Source organism: Scyliorhinus torazame, chromosome 10, assembly GCF_047496885.1.
Source record: "Scyliorhinus torazame isolate Kashiwa2021f chromosome 10, sScyTor2.1, whole genome shotgun sequence".
Taxonomy (NCBI): Eukaryota; Metazoa; Chordata; class Chondrichthyes; order Carcharhiniformes; family Scyliorhinidae; genus Scyliorhinus; species Scyliorhinus torazame.
Genome location: NC_092716.1, coordinates 247,077,505 through 247,094,628, shown reverse-complemented (window position 1 = coordinate 247,094,628; position 17,124 = coordinate 247,077,505). Strand labels below are relative to the sequence as shown.

Genomic DNA, 17,124 nt, shown 5'->3' with positions numbered 1-17,124 from the left:
CACATTCTCCCCGTGTTTGCGTGGATTTCCTCCGGGTGCTCCAGTTTCCTCCCACAGCCCAAAGATGCAGGTTAGGTGAATTGGCCACTCTAAATTGCCCTTAGTGTCCAAAAAGGTGAGGTGGACTTACGGGGATAGGGTGGAAGTTTGGGGTGTTCTTTCCACGGGCCGGTGCAGACTCGATGTGCTGAATGGCCTCCTTCTGCACTGTAGATTCTATGTCTATATGTCTCATGTCCTTTTTGTAATTTACTGTCTTTGTGTCATCAGCAAATTTCACAACCATATTGTCATCTTAAAGACGGTCAGATCTACATTTCGACTGGTGCTATCATGGGCATATGTGTCTGTAGTTGATTGCTTGTAGATTGTTATAGCCAAGTAAGATGGGATGGACTGGATCCCTTCTATCCATCGCTCGGTTGACAGCAATAAATATTTATTAAAAAACAATGTATTTACCAATTCAACAAATGTTTAACCTCTGTGAACTGTAAAAGGCACACACCGATTTTCTTGTCAGCTTTAAAAGAAAAGGAGATGACATTTATTGTCCTTGCAGCTGATAAATGTTTTTTTATTTTTAAAAAGCTTGAATTCACACTTCCACATTCATCCAAGAGATTCACTTGCACACACAAAGTTACGTGGATTAAGAGTCCCCCAAAAAAGCCATTACAATATGATTCTGGATGTTGGCTCGAGAGATGGCCATTTAAGCTGATTGTCGGTGTTGGGCCAGTTCTAGACGTGCAGGTTAGGTGGCTTGGCCATGCTAAATTGCCCTCAGCGTCCAAAAAGGTTAGCTGGGGTTACTGGGTTACAGGGATAGGGTGGAGGTGTGGGCTTAAGTAGGGTGCTCTCGACAAGGGCTGGTGCAGACCCGATGGGCCAAATGGTCTCCTGCACTGTAAATTCTATGAAGATGGTTCCTTTCTCATAATTTTGTAATTTGCAAGGTGTAGTTACGTGCCATCAAGAGCTGCTGTTTAGATGATATCCTAGGGTTTCAGCACATTCAATAAATTAATTTTCAATACGTAACATAAATATGAAATCAAGTATTTTAATAACTGATATGCTTTCCACCTAGCTTAAGTCTGGTCTGTGTGGCTATCTCCTTCAGGACATTGGTGATACTACCAAGCTGGTTTGGGTGGCGCACATTGAAGGTCTTCAGCCTTACTAGGTTATGTACCTGTGCAGGTGGACTGCTGACATTGCCCCATTACTAAAAAGGGAAGGTAGGGATAGACTGGGAAATTAGAGGCCAGTCCATCTAACCTCAGATGTGGGGAATTCCAAGGGACAGAATATATCTGCACTTTGATGGACACTGATTAGTTAGCATGGATTTGTTACAGGAAAGCTATGTTTCACAGTATTAATCTTTGTTTTTTGAGGAGGTAATCAGGAGTGTTGATGAAGGTGTGGCATTGATATGGTCTATATGGACTTTTGCAAGGCTTTTGATAGAACCCTCATGGCAAATTGGTCAAACGTTAAGGGCCCATGGGATCCATGGCAAAGTGGCACATTGGATCCAAAATTGGTTGAGAGGCAGGAAACAGAGGATGACGGTAGAGGCATGTTTCTGTGACTGGTGGTCTGGTTTCCATGGAGCTCTGCAGAGCATGATGCGAAGGTCCTTGCTGTTTGTGGTATTCCATTAATGATTTGGACTTAAATGTGTAGGGGTATGATCAAGACGTTTGTGGATGACATGAAAATTGGTAGGACGGTCAAAGTGAGGAGGATAGCCAAAGGTTGCAGGAGGATATCAATGAACTGATCAGGTGGACAGAACAGTGGCAAATTGAATTCAACCCGGGAGGATGTGAGGTTGTGCACTTGGGAGGACTAATATGTCAAAGGATTACACTATGGTGGGACCCTGGAAAGCACTGAAGATAACAGGGACCTTGGAGTGCATATCCACAGATCCCCAAAGGTGACAGGGCATGGAGCTCATGTGGTTAAGGAGGCATATGCTATCAACAGCTGAGGTGTAGAATACAAGTGTAGAGAAGTGAAATGCTGGTTAAGACACAACTGGAGTACCCCATGCAGTTCTGGTCACCATATTCTGGGAAGAATATTATTGCATAGGAGAGTATGCACAAGATATTTACCAGGATTCTGCCTGGGCTGGAAGGTCTGAGTATGAGGAAAGATTGGATCGGCTGGGGCTGGTTTTTTTGGAGCAGTGAATGTGAGCTGATAGAGATGAATAATATTATGAGGGTCATAGTTAGGAGGGCACTTTTTCCATTAGTAAAGGGGTCAATTACCAGTGGGCATAGATTCAAGGTAAGTTAGAGAAGGCGAAGAAGGGATTTGGGGAGAAATTTTTTCAGCCAATGTGGTAAGAGTCTGGAACTCTGCTTGAAAGGGTGGTTGAGTCAGAATCTCTCTCATTATTACAGATGTAGTCAGATATTCACTCGCACTGCTGTAACTTCCAGGGCTATGGGCCAAAAGTTGGACAATGGGATTCGTCTAGTCAAATCTTTACTGACCGGAGTGGACACGATGGGCCAAATGGCATCATTTTGTGCTGTAAACGCCTATGGAAAAAAAATATTGCTTTCATTATTTCTTCAAAAATGAAATGCAAACTCAGTTGTGATGATCAACAGCTTTCCTTGAACTTTTTGATTTGAAGCAGTCAGATTTCATGAGGTTCACAACTAATGCTGAGGATTCCCAGGGCCATTTGCATACCTTGGTGGATCTGTCTTTCCAGTGGAAATGGCACATTCGAGAATGATGGTGCATCAGGGATGTTAACTGATAAATATGATTGTGTGAGTACACCTACATCAGGTTGTTGGTTAACCATTTTGTGAATCATTTCTCCCAGCTTGGACACTAGTTCCGAGATGATATTGGGGAAGATTTTTCAAACTCAAGTGGGCCGAAATTCCCCAAATCTTACAATCTTGCGCAGTGCGAGAGCTGATGGATCTGTCTGATTTTGTTTTCCTTCACTTCTGTACTTTAACATGGTTTATTTTCAATGGAACAACTTTCTAGGCCATTTATGAGGACGATTGATCACTGAGTGTGTGTGATCCCCAAACCACACTCATGAATTACTTTTACATTGTCGTCTCTGTTGAGAAGAAATTTAGCCAGGGCATTGCAGAGTCACCTGCTCCTCGTCAAATAATGTCTTATGATCTTTTATGTTCGCCTAAACAGGCAGGTGGAGCCACTGTGCAATGTCTCCTGCCAAAGCACTTTCTCAATATTACATTGCGTGTCTTGCATTACGTTTCCAAGCCCTGGCGAGGACTTGAGCACATGACATATGACTCTGAGGCAAGAGTGCTATCGGCTGCCCTGCATTATCCTATCTTAACTATTCCCACTGAAATGTAATTCTTATCAACTTGCCAAGTTTAATTTCCAGCACATCAAATTAGTAACAATTATCACTGCCTGTTGAACACGAGTTGTCAGAGGGAAAAAAGCAATCAAATCCTCTCCAACTTCGTACTGAGAGTTGAAACATGCTCTGAAGCCCCCAAATATGGGCAGACTCTACCAACTAGTGCTTGTTGCTCATTTGCTTAAGAGACTTGTAGAATTTTGATTTAATTAGATGTTGTGCATGTAAATATTTTCACGTTGAACGAGATCTTTCTTTTCAAGAAAAGACTATGCTTAATATTATGGGGAATTTTTTCTAAGTAACTTGACTGGGTTTTTTTTTTTACCAGAGAAAAAACCAACATATTCCATACAGGAATAGTAAATTAACACGACTATTGAAGGACTCTCTGGGAGGAAATTGCCAGACGATAATGATAGCTGCTATCAGTCCATCTTCTTTGTTTTATGAGGACACATATAATACTCTAAAGTATGCCAATAGAGCGAAAGACATCAAATCTTCAGTAAGTTTTGTGCACGTGTTTACATACAGTATTTGACAATTTATCTCCCATAGGACAGCACATGGAAAGTCAAGCCCAGTATATTCTTCTTGTGAAGCAACATTATTGGAAAGATACCTTGATCAAGGCGCAGATGTAATTAAATCCTGGCTAAAGTGGATTATCCATCTCTGACTGCTCGGGAGGATCCCATTCTCACAGTTATCATTCTGCAGCCAATTCAATTCACTCCGAGATAGGCACTGAATAATGCAAGGGCTGTGGCCCCTGACAATGTTCCGGCAATAGACTTGTGCACCAAACGTTGCCATACCCCCAGCCAAACTGTTCCAGTACAGCTTCAACACAAGCATCTGTCCAGCAATGTGGAAAATTGCCCGGGTATATCCTGTGCACAAAAAGCCGGACAGATCCAACCTGTTCAATTCCTGACCCATCAGTCTCTTCAATCATCAGTATAATTATGAAATGGGTCATCAACAGCTCTGGGGTGGCACATCCTTAGCAATAACCTGCTCAGTAACGCTCAGTTTGGATGCTGCCAGGGTCACTTATCTCCTGACCTCTTTACAGTCTTGGTTCAAACATGGACAAAAGAGGTGAACTCCATGGATGAGGGGAGAGTGACTGTCCTTGATATCAAGGCAGCGTTTCACTGAATGTGGCATCAAGGAACACTTGCAAAACTGGAGTCCATTTGAATCAGGATATAACTCTCCACCGGCTGGAGTCATACCTAGCACAAGGGAAGATGGTTGTGATTGTTGGAGGTTATTCATCTCAGTTCCAGGACATTACTGCAGGGTCACGTCCTCAGCGCTACCAGCTTCAGCTGCTTCATGAATGACCTTCATTCCATCAGAAGTGGGATGTTCGCTGTGCATTGTTCAGCACCATTTGCATCTCCTCAGATACTGAAGCAGTCCATGTCCAAATACAGCAAGGTCGCTGGACAATGCACATTATTGGTTTGTGAAGTGGCAAGTAACCTTAAAGCCACACAAGTGCCAGGCAATGATCTTCTTCAACAAGAGAGAGAATCTAACCATTGCGCTTTGACATTCACTGGCATTGCTATCGCTGAATCCCTCACTATCAACATCATGTGGATTGCCATTAAGCAGAAACTGAACTGGACTAGCCATATAAATAGAAGATCAGAGGCTAAAAATCCTATGACAAGTAACTCTCCTGATTTCCCAAAGCTTGTCCGCTATCTACAAGGTGCAAATCAGGATTGTGACGGAGTACTCTCCACTTGCTTGGATGAGTACAGCTACAACCTTGAAACCATCAAGGGCGAAGCAACCCATTTGGCTGGTACTCCCAGCCACAAACATTCACTCCCTCCACCACTGATACAGCATTGTGTATCATCTGCAAGATGCAGTGCAGCAACACACTAAGCCTCCTCAGATGGAACCTCTACCATCTAGATCGATAAAGGCAGCAGATACCGACAAGTTCCCGCCCAAGCCACTCACCATCCAGGGTAAGTGAGCAGCACTAAGTCCCACCCGCCTGCCGGCAGAGCGTGCTCACCCTACCTTGCAACACATGTCGGCACCCGTACCGGCCACCATGGCTAGGTGCCCTGGACACAAAGGCCACCAGCTGCCCACCTAAGCTGCATGCATCCAACTGCTTAACACTGTGCCACCCCTCCCCATCATGAGATGGCGGTGCATGAGCGCCAGGAGAGAGAAGATCGGAGGAGGACCACCAGGTCTGCGGCACTTCACCGCAGTGGGCACTGGACCTGGTTGGTGGGTCCGGAGAGAGGGCAGTCACCAAGGCGGAGGTTGGCATCGAGCGAGCAAGTGTGCCTAGCTGAGTTGCTGTTTCCCATGCCATGTGGAGCTCCACCCCCACATGCCCCCACCACCACCACCCCAAACCTCGATCCAATCATGCCTTGTGACTTGCAGGATCCTTTGGCGGTGAGGTGGGCCCTTCTGGTGTCCCCCCCGGCCCCCAAGTGGATACTTTCGAAGCCGAGGAACCGGAAGCGCTGAGAGCCCCTGAACCGCAGCCTGAGACACCCCAGAGAACCAGTCCAGAGACTACACCCTCCACCTTCCCAGAGACACTCGCCTCAGTTGGGCATAATAGTGAAGAGGTTCCTGGGGCACTATCTAGTGCACATGACATGTGTGCTGCGATACATCAGGTGGAGGTAGGAACCCCCGAGAGGGCGGACAGTCAAGAGGGTGGTCTGACCCCAGAGACTTGCTGCCGTCCAGTAGGATTACCAGCTTCTGGAAAGGGTGGTCCCGTCGATAGTGGAGATGCAGACGTGAGCCAGAGGAGCCCTAAGGGGCTGTCAGCAAACATTCAACGCCTGCAGGGGCAGTGGAGGAGTCCATCCGCCTGCAGGGGCAGTGCAGACAATGCGTGCCACCCAGGTCAACACCTCAGGGTGGGGGCTATTGGCCATGGATCAGGATGTCCAAGGTCTCTATACGGGCGGTGATCGAGACACAGGACCGTACTGCCCTGCCACAGGCAGCCATGTACCAGAGTCACCTGGACATTGCAGCGGCACTCCAGAGCTTGGCCCAGTCATGATGGGTTATGGCTGAGAGCCTCGGCGGCATTGCCTAGGCGCTGGCCGACCTGAGCCAGTCACAGGGAGGTGGCACAGTCACTGGGGGGAGGAGGTCCACTCCCTGTGCTGAGCATTGAGACCCTGGTTGTGAAGGTAGCAGGCCTCCAGGTGGCGGGGGACCCACGGTGGTTAGCTCCAGTCGCACCACCCCCTTTCTAAGGAATAGCTCAGGGGCCATCCAGCACCCCGAGGGAGGATGTGATGGGGCGCGTAGCTGGTGACTCCCGAAAGATTGCTGCCGCAATACCACAGCGCCTCAGACACTCTCGTCATGTCTCCTGTCCATGGCGCATCTGATGGGCAGCGGGCAGAACAGTGCGGCACCACGCCACCTGGGACACCTAGCGTTAAGGGCTAGGGCACAAACCTGTCCAAAAATGTTCACCGTTTCACAATAAATGGTGGTCAGCTAGAGGGAGGGAGATGGGGTATCCGTGGTGTTGGCCTCGCTCCCAGTGAGGGAAATGGGTTGCAATTAGGCCCAGGCGCACACATTGTGCAGCCTCCTGTGCCTGTCCCCGTGCTTGTAAGGCAATATGCATCCCATTGATTACTCCCTTTACCTGAGGCATCCCAGCGATGACTGAAAACCCCGCTGCCCTTGCATCCTGGTGGGCTTGGGTCACATTGAATTTGTGACGACCGGGCATACAGGGCCTCATGGACGACGTGGGTGCACCTGTGCACCGAAGTCTGCAACATCCCGGACACGTTTCCACTCACTGCCTGGAAGTACTCCTTGGTGACCATCACCTTGATGGCCACTGGGAGCGGGTATCCTCCCCCATATCCCCGCGGTGCCAAGTGCGCCATGATCCTGCAAATGTGCCGTACGATCCCCCTGCTCAGCTGGAGTTTTCAACAGCGTGCCGGTTCATCAGGTCCTCGAATGGCACGTGCTGCCGGTACACACGAGGCCTCATGTGGTGTCTCCTTCCCATTTCCTCCTCAGCCTGTTGGACAGCCAACTCTCAATCCTGACCGGCTCACTCCTGTTTCTCTGGGGCATGCTCTGCAGCTGCAGGGTCAGCCTCTAGCAGCTCTTGCTCGTACTGTCTCAGTGCATCCCTGCAAGGCTGCAGAGGCCAGAATGAAGGACACTTTTCCCGGTTGGATTCAAATAGCCATTGTCTGCAGGGGGTGAAAGGCACATATGTTAGCATGGTGCATACCCCATACCCAGCCAGGTCCACTGAGCTACATGGTGGCCCCAGCCTGCACTGCTGCCCCTGACCACAAGTACTTCCCACCCTCACCCTTCCTCCTCTCCCATCCCTACGCCACCACCAGCCATTCCCCCTGGCACTCTGCCCTCCACACCCCTGGCCCTGTAGGTGCCCGACATTGCAGGGGCTTCTGCCCCCAGCACCCATCCCTGCTGACAGGCAGTACCAGTAACTGGCCCTACCCATGCCAATGGTACACTCTGCGGCCACGTCTGGCTACCATGGGTTTTGCCCTTAGGTGGGCCGCATGGTGCCCTGCCAGCGCCTGGTTGGCAGGGGTGGGGTGGGTCACCCATACGGCCAGTGTCACTGTGCAACCACAGGCCATGGTGGGCGGTCACCGGGGTGCGTGGCAAGATGGCTGCCCAATCGCCTTTCCCGATTTCAGCGTCGGCTAATGGAGAATCCCGCCCCTGATCTTTCGGTATGGTAGAGCATTTAATTCAGATGTATGTGCATTTTGTCTTTTACAAGTTTACATACAAATATATCTAATTATATTTAACTTTTTTAATTTAATGCATCACAGACTCTAATGGAACTAAAGCCTGCCTTGTGCATGAAAGGTGGCTCTTTGCTTTGTCGGTTGCTGTAAACCTATTGTAACCTGTTCATAACATTATGACCATTTCTCTGCATGGGACAGGAATGTAAAACTACACAGAATGGTCAGAGATTCCAGAACAGTTTTTTTCTCCTCATCTCTGCAGACCTTACTACCAACAATAGTATTTATAAAATGTGAAAGTAATCTTGGCATAACTTTGTTCTAATTATACTTTATTACAATTGCTCTATTTTCATTTCATTTCTGCAGATAAAGAGCAATGTTTTGAATCTGAATAATCACGTGGGTAAATATGCAAAGATTTGTGAGGAGCAAAGGAAAGAGGTAAATAGTCACTATATAAAATTGCCAAAGACATTTGTTAATCATGAATGCCAAACGGCAGCCCAAAATATAAAATATATTTTCAGTATACCTCAAAATTTGCCATGCTTTGTCATCTCTGTTGACTCTTCTCAATTGTCCTATTTTTTGTGAAATCCAAAGTTAAGAGTTAGCCAAAAGCACATTCAAAAATTAGGTTTTTGGAAGGTTTCTAAAGGTAGGAAGAGAAAGCAAAGATATTATTGTGAGGGTAGGACTGAGCTAGTTGAGGACCATCCTCCAGATGGCCAAGAATCAAGGACAGAAAATTTACTTTCATTGCTGACCACCTAACAATTCCCTCACCTTCAAGCGATGATGGGCTAATAAAGTGTAGAATAATATGTAGACAGTGGAATTTTAGACAGGTTGAAGTTTGTGTCGGCAGGACGTTAGTGGGAAGGGTTTTGCAGAAGTCACATCCTAAAGAAACAAAAATTGTAAATAGCACATATTAAAATGATGATTTAATTCAAGAGTTGGCTCTGACCTCTATGCCTTATCTGTTTCACAGATTATGGAGCTTAAAGAGAAATTGAAAGCTTATGAGAGTGAAAAATTGTTGGTTCATAATAACCATGGACGAAATATTATGGCCGGTTCAAATTCAAAGGAAAATGAAATAAAAAGGTATACCTACAAACACGTTTTTTTGTTTCGCAATCAAAGGCACACAATTTTTCAAGAAGATGCTTTTTCACTCATTTTCGTGCAGCAATTTGGAATGTTGTTTTCTTTGCAGATGTAGGACATATATATTGCTGTAAGGCATTTAATTATTGATTGATGGGTTTCTTCATGCCCTTTTCGTCTTCAGTCCTTTTGTCCTTATGCAGCTCAGAGTTTGTCTAGATATCAAATTCAATGTTAAAATAATAATGGCCATGTCTCTTTCGACTGTTAAAACCTGTTTGATCTTGCTACTATGTTGATGCTTTGATGTATTTTCAAAGTTATCTTTTTATACTTAAGTGAAAATTTAGCAGACGTGTTCAATTAGATTTTAACTGTCTCAAGAATAGGTGATGAAACAGATTAAGACAACCGAGGATTGATGTACCACAGGGTGTATGCCTGCTATCAGAGAACAACACACATTTGACCTCTCCCAGGTCATTAATAAATTATAGTCTTTTGTTAATTAAAAGTTAATTGTAGGGATATTTGTCACATAGGAATGCCTATTTCCTAGGAACAAAGATGAACCCAGTCCCCACCTCATTACATTACCCTGGATCTTCCAGAGTTTACTCCAGGGGAGAATGCAAGACCTGCATACCAAATTAACCCTGTAACACCCAGACACAAAGGTGATGTAGAAACTGTTGGCCGTTCTTGTGTCAAGCTCCCTGCAGAGGTCTTACAGGGACTCAGCAGGGATAAAAGAGGTCCATAAGACAAATAGGAAACCTTTATTTTCCCTCAGTGTCAGGATGACTTTCAACCCTATTGGACTCAGACTGCTGTTTTCATTATTTCATTTCTGTTTGTGGGACCTTGCTGTGTACAAATTACCTCTGTTTCCTACATTACAACATTGATCACAAAACATCTCATTGGTTGTTGCAATTGAATTAGGGACCAGTAACTGCTTGTTTAAAGTGATCTACTAATTCAGCAAAGTAAAGCTACCTACAATATCTACCTTTACATTCTAAAATCCAGAATTAACATGACATATTGACAGGCAAACTGTGGTCAAAAATGCTACACTGCACATTAAATGGCAGGTGTGACCAAGACAGGTCCTACAGCTCTTTACCCCACCCAGTCATCGGGGACCTCTTGAGTCACAAAATCCTGCTAACTGTCTCCCTCAGGAGGAATTTTAACTGTTGACTTTTGTTATGAGCGGGATAACAGAAGTGCCAGTTTCTCTAGCCCCACTATTCCACAGGCCGCATTGTAAATGAACTAATTGTTTACTTTTGCTGTTGAAAGGCCCAGAATAAGAGACTTTATCAAGGTTTCTTTCAATAAACACAGAATCGTTGATTTATTATGAAGCAATACGTATTATTAAAAGCAAGTTGCAAAAACCAGTTGACATCCAATTTATATTTCCAGAGGTGTAACTATTTACCCCTTTAAATCTCACCACATGCACACAAAGGACAAAACAAATAGGGTTTCTGCAGATGTTGCTATTTAAGGGGGAGGGGGAGCATCTTTTGACCAATGGGAAAACTTCATAAAAAAAGTAAATAACGATCATGCCAGCGCGGGAGCGGAGAATCCATTTTCCTGCAAGGAGTCGGGACCCTCGCCGGTTCCCAATTCTGCGGGCCTCGAAAAGCAACATACTCTGGAAATACCGTCTGAGGTCATTGCCAGAGGCCCGCTCCGCCCCGACCGGCCCAAGTCCTGACACGGCATGGATATAATATGGTCCAGCCGGTCAGGATACTCGCGAGGTGGACTCAGTCAGCAGCCGCCCTTAAGGGGGCGGACGGATCGGCGGTGGGGGGGGGGGGGCCTTATAGTCAGCCGGGGAATGTTTGTGCGGGGGTTGAGGGTCAGGCGTGCGGCCAATCGGGATTTCATTTTTGGGTCCAATTCCACAGTCTGAGTCCGCCGTGGAGCATGGTGCGGCCACTGGAGGCCTGCACATGCGGGGCCTCCAATCCGGAGGTGCGGGGGCCCATATCTGCAGCAAAAGCTGCTAGCCCCCTGCAGGGCTAGGAATTAGTGTCCCTTTCATGCCAGCTTTTCTGGCGTGAAACTCCACCATTTTGACAGCAGCATGGGGACATAGTCCCAATAATGGACAATCCAGTCCAATGACTTTGGGATCTATCTCTCATCTCAGATTCCCAAATACAGACAATTTATTTTCTATATCAGTATGAGAATTTCTCCAAGGATACTGATAACCTCTGAATTTTAGCTGAGGCAGGGAGAGAACGAGTTGGGCAACCTTCTCCTTTTGGTTTATTCCAAAAACTGAGTCCAAAAAAAGTTAAACACAGAGGATGGTTTCCAGAAAATCACCAGGGCCTCTTTTCTCCAACAATTCAAGTTCAAGTAAACAAATAGTTCTCATCTCCTCAAGTACCTTGCTGATCATTTAGATGAAGTCATGTGGCTTCTTGGAAAAGGCAATTTGCTCACAATCCAAAGTGAACTTAACATCTTTTTGGGAAAAAAATCAGTTTAGTTCTACGAGATATGTATTCATAACATTTTCAAGATCCAGCCTCTGAATTCCCTCAGAAGTCATTCCAACTTGGACTGCCTCAATAACTGCTTTCCGCCTGATAGTTCAGTCTCTTCTGAGACAACGGGCTAGATTCTCCAATTCTGTGCTATGTCTGCAGGATCCGTCTGGTCTTACAACCAGAAAGTCGGCGGCGCCCTCGCACCAATCCTCTGCCCGGTGGGGTGCTAGCAGCCCCGCAGCTAAAGCCTAGATTTTATCTGCGGATATGGCCGTAGAATGGCCGGGTCCATGGCCCACATGCGCATGCCTGTGGCGGCGCGTGGTGCAACATGGTCCCGGGCTCTCTCTCCCCCCCCCCCCCCCCCCCCCCCGACTGTGGCGGCGCTGGACACCGTCCACTTAGTTCCAGCTAAGTAAGCCCACCGACTGTTTTATACCTTACCTTTCTAGCTGCTAACCCCTGAAGTCAACTTGGCCCAACCTTTAAGTATAATGGACTCCAAGCTGCTTTAGTTGGTTTTATCCTAATATCTACAGTTAAACTTTAATCTTACCGGAACAAAATATTGGGCACAATTCAGTGACCCCCGTTGAGCCCGGTGGAAGCTGGGCGCAACGGTGAATCATGCACAACCCCCAAATCGGGCTCTGTGCTGGGTGTAAAACCTCACGAGAGTCACCCAACTTGCTCCATCTGGCGCAATGTGGATCTCGGCCGGAGAAATTCCCTAAGGCCAAAAAACGGCAAAGTACTGTTGTACCCCACTAAACACACCGTTCAGCAGATTATGAGTCCGTTGAATCGTACCCATTACCTCTAAAATATTAATATGAATGCAGAAGGTTTTATTGATTCATAGACGTGGGTGTCCCTGGCTGGGCCAACATTTATTGCCACTTAGTGGCTTGCTAGGCCTTTTCTGATGGCATTTAAATGTCATCCAGACTGCTCTGGAGACGCATGTAGCACAGACCAGGTAAGGATAGCAGATTTCCTTCCCGAAAGGATATTAATGACCAGACGGGCTTTTAGGACATATTGACAAAGTTGAGGGGATTAGATTATGACAAGAGGTTGAGTAGACTGGGACTGTACTCATTGGAGTTTAGAAGGATGCGGGGGGATCTTATTGAAACATATAAAATTATGAAGGGAATAGATAGGATAGATGCGGGCAGGTTGTTTCCACTGGTCGGGGAAAGCAGAACTAGGGGGCATAGCCTCAAAATAAGGGGAAGTAGATTTAGGACCGAGTTTAGGAGGAATTTCTTCACCCAAAGGGTTGTGAATCTCTGGAATTCCTTGCCCATTGAAGCAGTTGAGGCTCCTTTAAACGTTTTTAAGAAAAAGATAGATACCTTTCAAAAGAATAAAGGGATTCAGGGATATGGTATACGGGCTGTAGAGTGGAGCTGAGTCCACAAAGATCAGCCATGATCTCATTGAATGGCGGAGCAGGCTCGAGGGGCCAGATGGCCTACTCCTGTTCCTAGTTCTTATGTTCTAATGTATTTGCAGGCAGGGTTCACGCAAAATAAAGCATGTGGTCAGTCCACCCCCTTCCCACCCATCCATGAACTGTCTTCCATATGGGGAATGGGTAAGATGTCAGACCGCTCCCTGCCCTATGGCCTATTGAGGACCTACGTTGCAACTTAAGGACCTCATTTCACCCCTGCCGCTATAACTCGTTAGATGGGGGAAGATGAAGAAATGATGGCCAGCCCTAACAGTTCACGCTTAAGGGAGGGAGCAAGGTGGGTTGATGGGTGGGTTCCCTGTGCCCATCAGGGACATCCCCACCAGCCTCTAAAACCCTCCCACCTGCATGTCTACCTCCCCCCACCAATGCCCTAGATCCCCCCCTTGACCAAAGGCCCAGACTGGTTCTGAAGTCTGACATTCAGAATTTTTCTCCTCCGGGCTTCTTGTAGACAAACTGCAACCTCTACTGTGTTCTTGCGCTGCTGGGGCTACTCAGACGGCAATTCTTGAAAGTGAGACTTCATGGGTTTGAGTGTTGAAAGTCCCATTCTCATGCTGTTAAGCCCACCCCCAGTGTATTATAGCTGTGGGGCAGCCCATTTTAATGTCAGCAAGGTGCCAACCAACCTTTTGACAGGCTGGGGTGGGGGGAGGGGTGTGGAGGAGGAATGTGCCGCCCCACCTTAAAATGCACCCCAAAGAGTAATGTAGTTTTATTTTTCCTCCTTTTATCACCCATTCTTTTGGGAAGAGTGTTCACAAATGTAAGGCCCTCAGTGAGGTCCAGCACGGTTTACCTGCCTTTGCCCTGGTGAAGGAAGACAGTGAAGGAATATTAATGAGGTAACTATGGGTCGCAGAACTATTTATTTTTGACGAGATGTGTTTCTGTGACTGAGGAAATTAGGAACTCATTGGTTGTGAGATTTGTTATTAATTCCTGATGCCAGAATCTGACAATAACAGGGCAATTGTGTCTGAAACCTGAATGATCATTCTTTTACATTCATTCTCTCGATATGGGGATGGCTGGTAAAACCAGAATTTATTGCCCATCCTTAGTTGCCCTTGAGAAGGCTGTTATAAGCTGCATACTTAGTGTGCATGTAATAAAAGTACTTCCACAGTGTTGTTAGGAATGGAGTTCCAGGATTTTAATCAAGTGGCAATGAAGGAAGAGCATCAGAGTTCCAAGTCACGAGGGGTATGTGGCTTGAATGGGGAATTTGCAGATGCTTTTGCTCCCATGTTTCCAACACCCTTGTCCTAGGTGGCGGAGATCACAGGTTTGGAAAGTGCTGTTGAAGGAGGATTGGTAAATTGGGCCTTTTGTAAGTGATTGTGGCTTTAGAGAATCGGGAGCAGAGCCATGTTGAAAAATATCCAGCCCCTGACCAGCTCTACTAGTTATGGTATTTATGTTTCGAATCTAGTCAATAGAGACCCAAAAATATTGATGATGGGAGATTTGGTGATGGTAACACCATTATGTTGGGATGTTTGGATCTTTTTTGGAGATGATCATTGCCTGACACTTGTGGCACTAACTTTGCCACTTTTCAGTTCAAACCTAGATGTTGTCCTAGTCAGGTTGCATATGGGCATGGACTGCCTCATCATCTGAGGAATTGCATCTGGAGCTCATCCTGACTTTGTGATTGAAATCTAATGAACAAATAACTTCCTCATTTGGACATATATTCACACAGTCAAATTTTTTTTTAATAACTTCTAATTATTTTGAACAATGATTTTTGATGGTAATCAACAAAGAATAGATAATAGGCTGAGTGGATAAACACTGCAACCACATTATAACTTGTATGGTCAGCTTGGTTCAGAAGTCTTTCAATGCAATTTTAATAAGCGCATAATGTCTAGCGGATATTTTTAGAACACCTGCTTCACTGAGTATACATAACATCTTCTTTAAAACTGCTCTATATTGCCTGTCAAAATAGGAGTTATAAGAGCTCTGACATTGTGGCAGCAAAGCACAATTTTTTAATTTGGCAAAATGGCCATATATTGTACGATAAAAGCTGTGTGAATTTCAATAATTGATATATAGTGGCAAAAGTATTTGCAAGGGAAAAGAAAACCCCCTTTCTGATGAGTAATAAATAGATTGAATGGAATTGTTTAAAGCATCATAAATTATTTACATGTTTGCATACAAAAATTATGGTAATTTTCTGCTAGTAAACAAAGCCCCTGAACTGAAAAAAATGCTATAGCCTTGGCAGCAGCAGTAGAAAATCTGAAGTATTAATAGGTCTTCTCAGCAGTCTCTTACATCAGTCGTTGGAATACAGTCGTTCTGAGAGATGTAAATGTCTCTGTGCATCAATATTTTAAGAGTCAACAACAAACCAAGTACGTCAGAGTGAGATTACGTAATATAGTCACGTCTCTTAACTTTTTGAACAACAGTTGGTGCCATTTTCTGTGTCTAACAACAGAGTAAGTTAAAGTAAAAGGTGTTCATGTTTTGATGGTCGTCCTGGTAAAACTAAAAACAAGTTGGTTTTCACTGTATTTTAGTTGGATTAAATATTAACACATTGATGAATGAGTCTTATTCCTTGCGTTGGTCAGTAGAATTTATGTTCAGTGCCTTTGCAATCTATTTAATATGGAAGCCACAGGATATTCCTTTCCCCATAGTGCAGCAAAGGTGTTAGCTACCTTTGTGAAGAAGTAAGTACCTGAATTTAATATAGTAATGCAGTAAACCTCATATGAGCTATAGCATTTGGTCTTTCATGTCATGCAGCTTCTTGAAACAAATGAATCATTTCAGTCATTGTAGCATGACATACTTGTGTTTGATCACCAATGCAGTCCAAATTTGAAGAAGAAATTATTCAGTCTTTGTGGACATCATTCACAAAGGACATAACCTATTGACAAGTATAATAATTTTCTGTTTTTGAAGGAAGGTTGGTCATATTACTGAAAGCATACTTCTATAATGCTACAAGTGTTGTCGCTGTGCAAACTTCCTTTCAATTCAATTCCACTTTTGTCCATATGGAAATTCATTTTGTGAAACCTTAATTGGTTGCTTTTTTAAAAATTACATCTAAATGAATAATAACAAAAGGAAGAAGGTTACACTCTCTCAAATCTGACTTCAAAGAACAAAGAACAAAGAAATGTACAGCACAGGAACAGGCCCTTCGGCCCTCCAAGCCCGTGCCGACCATACTGCCCGACTAAACTACAATCTTCTACACTTCCTGGGTCCGTATCCTTCTATTCCCATCCTATTCATATATTTGTCAAGATGCCCCTTAAATGTCCCTATCGTCCCTGCCTCCACTACCTCCTCCGGTAGTGAGTTCCAGGCACCCACTACCCTCTGCGTAAAAAACTTGCCTCGTACATCTACTCTAAACTTTGCCCCTCTCACCTTAAACCTATGCCCCCTAGTAATTGACCCCTCTACCCTGGGGAAAAGCCTCTGACTATCCACTCTGTCTATGCCCCTCATAATTTTGTATACCTCTATCAGGTCGCCCCTCAACCTCCTTCGTTCCAGTGAGAACAAACCGAGTTTATTCAATCGCTCCTCATAGCTTATGCCCTCCATACCAGGCAACATTCTGGTAAATCTCTTCTGCACCCTCTCTAAAGCCTCCACATCCTTCTGGTAGTGTGGCGACCAGAATTGAACACTATACTCCAAGTGTGGCCTAACTAAGGTTCTATACAGCTGCAACATGACTTGCCAATTCTTATACTCAATGCCCCGGCCAATGAAGGCAAGCATGCCGTATGCCTTCTTGACTACCTTCTCCACCTGTGT

At 45.3% G+C, this 17,124-nt stretch overlaps 1 protein-coding gene across 2 annotated transcripts in view; it reads left to right on the top strand.

Annotated features, from left to right (window-relative positions):
* Positions 1-17,124, top strand: part of LOC140384703 (kinesin-like protein KIF18A) — a 117,349-nt gene that overhangs the window by 51,380 nt on the left and 48,845 nt on the right. For both annotated transcript variants that reach the window (XM_072466650.1, XM_072466649.1), the window contains 3 exons: positions 3,726-3,902; positions 8,554-8,628; positions 9,182-9,297. In XM_072466650.1, coding sequence (XP_072322751.1) covers positions 3,726-3,902; positions 8,554-8,628; positions 9,182-9,297 — 368 coding nt within the window. The remainder of the gene's footprint in view (positions 1-3,725; positions 3,903-8,553; positions 8,629-9,181; positions 9,298-17,124) is intronic.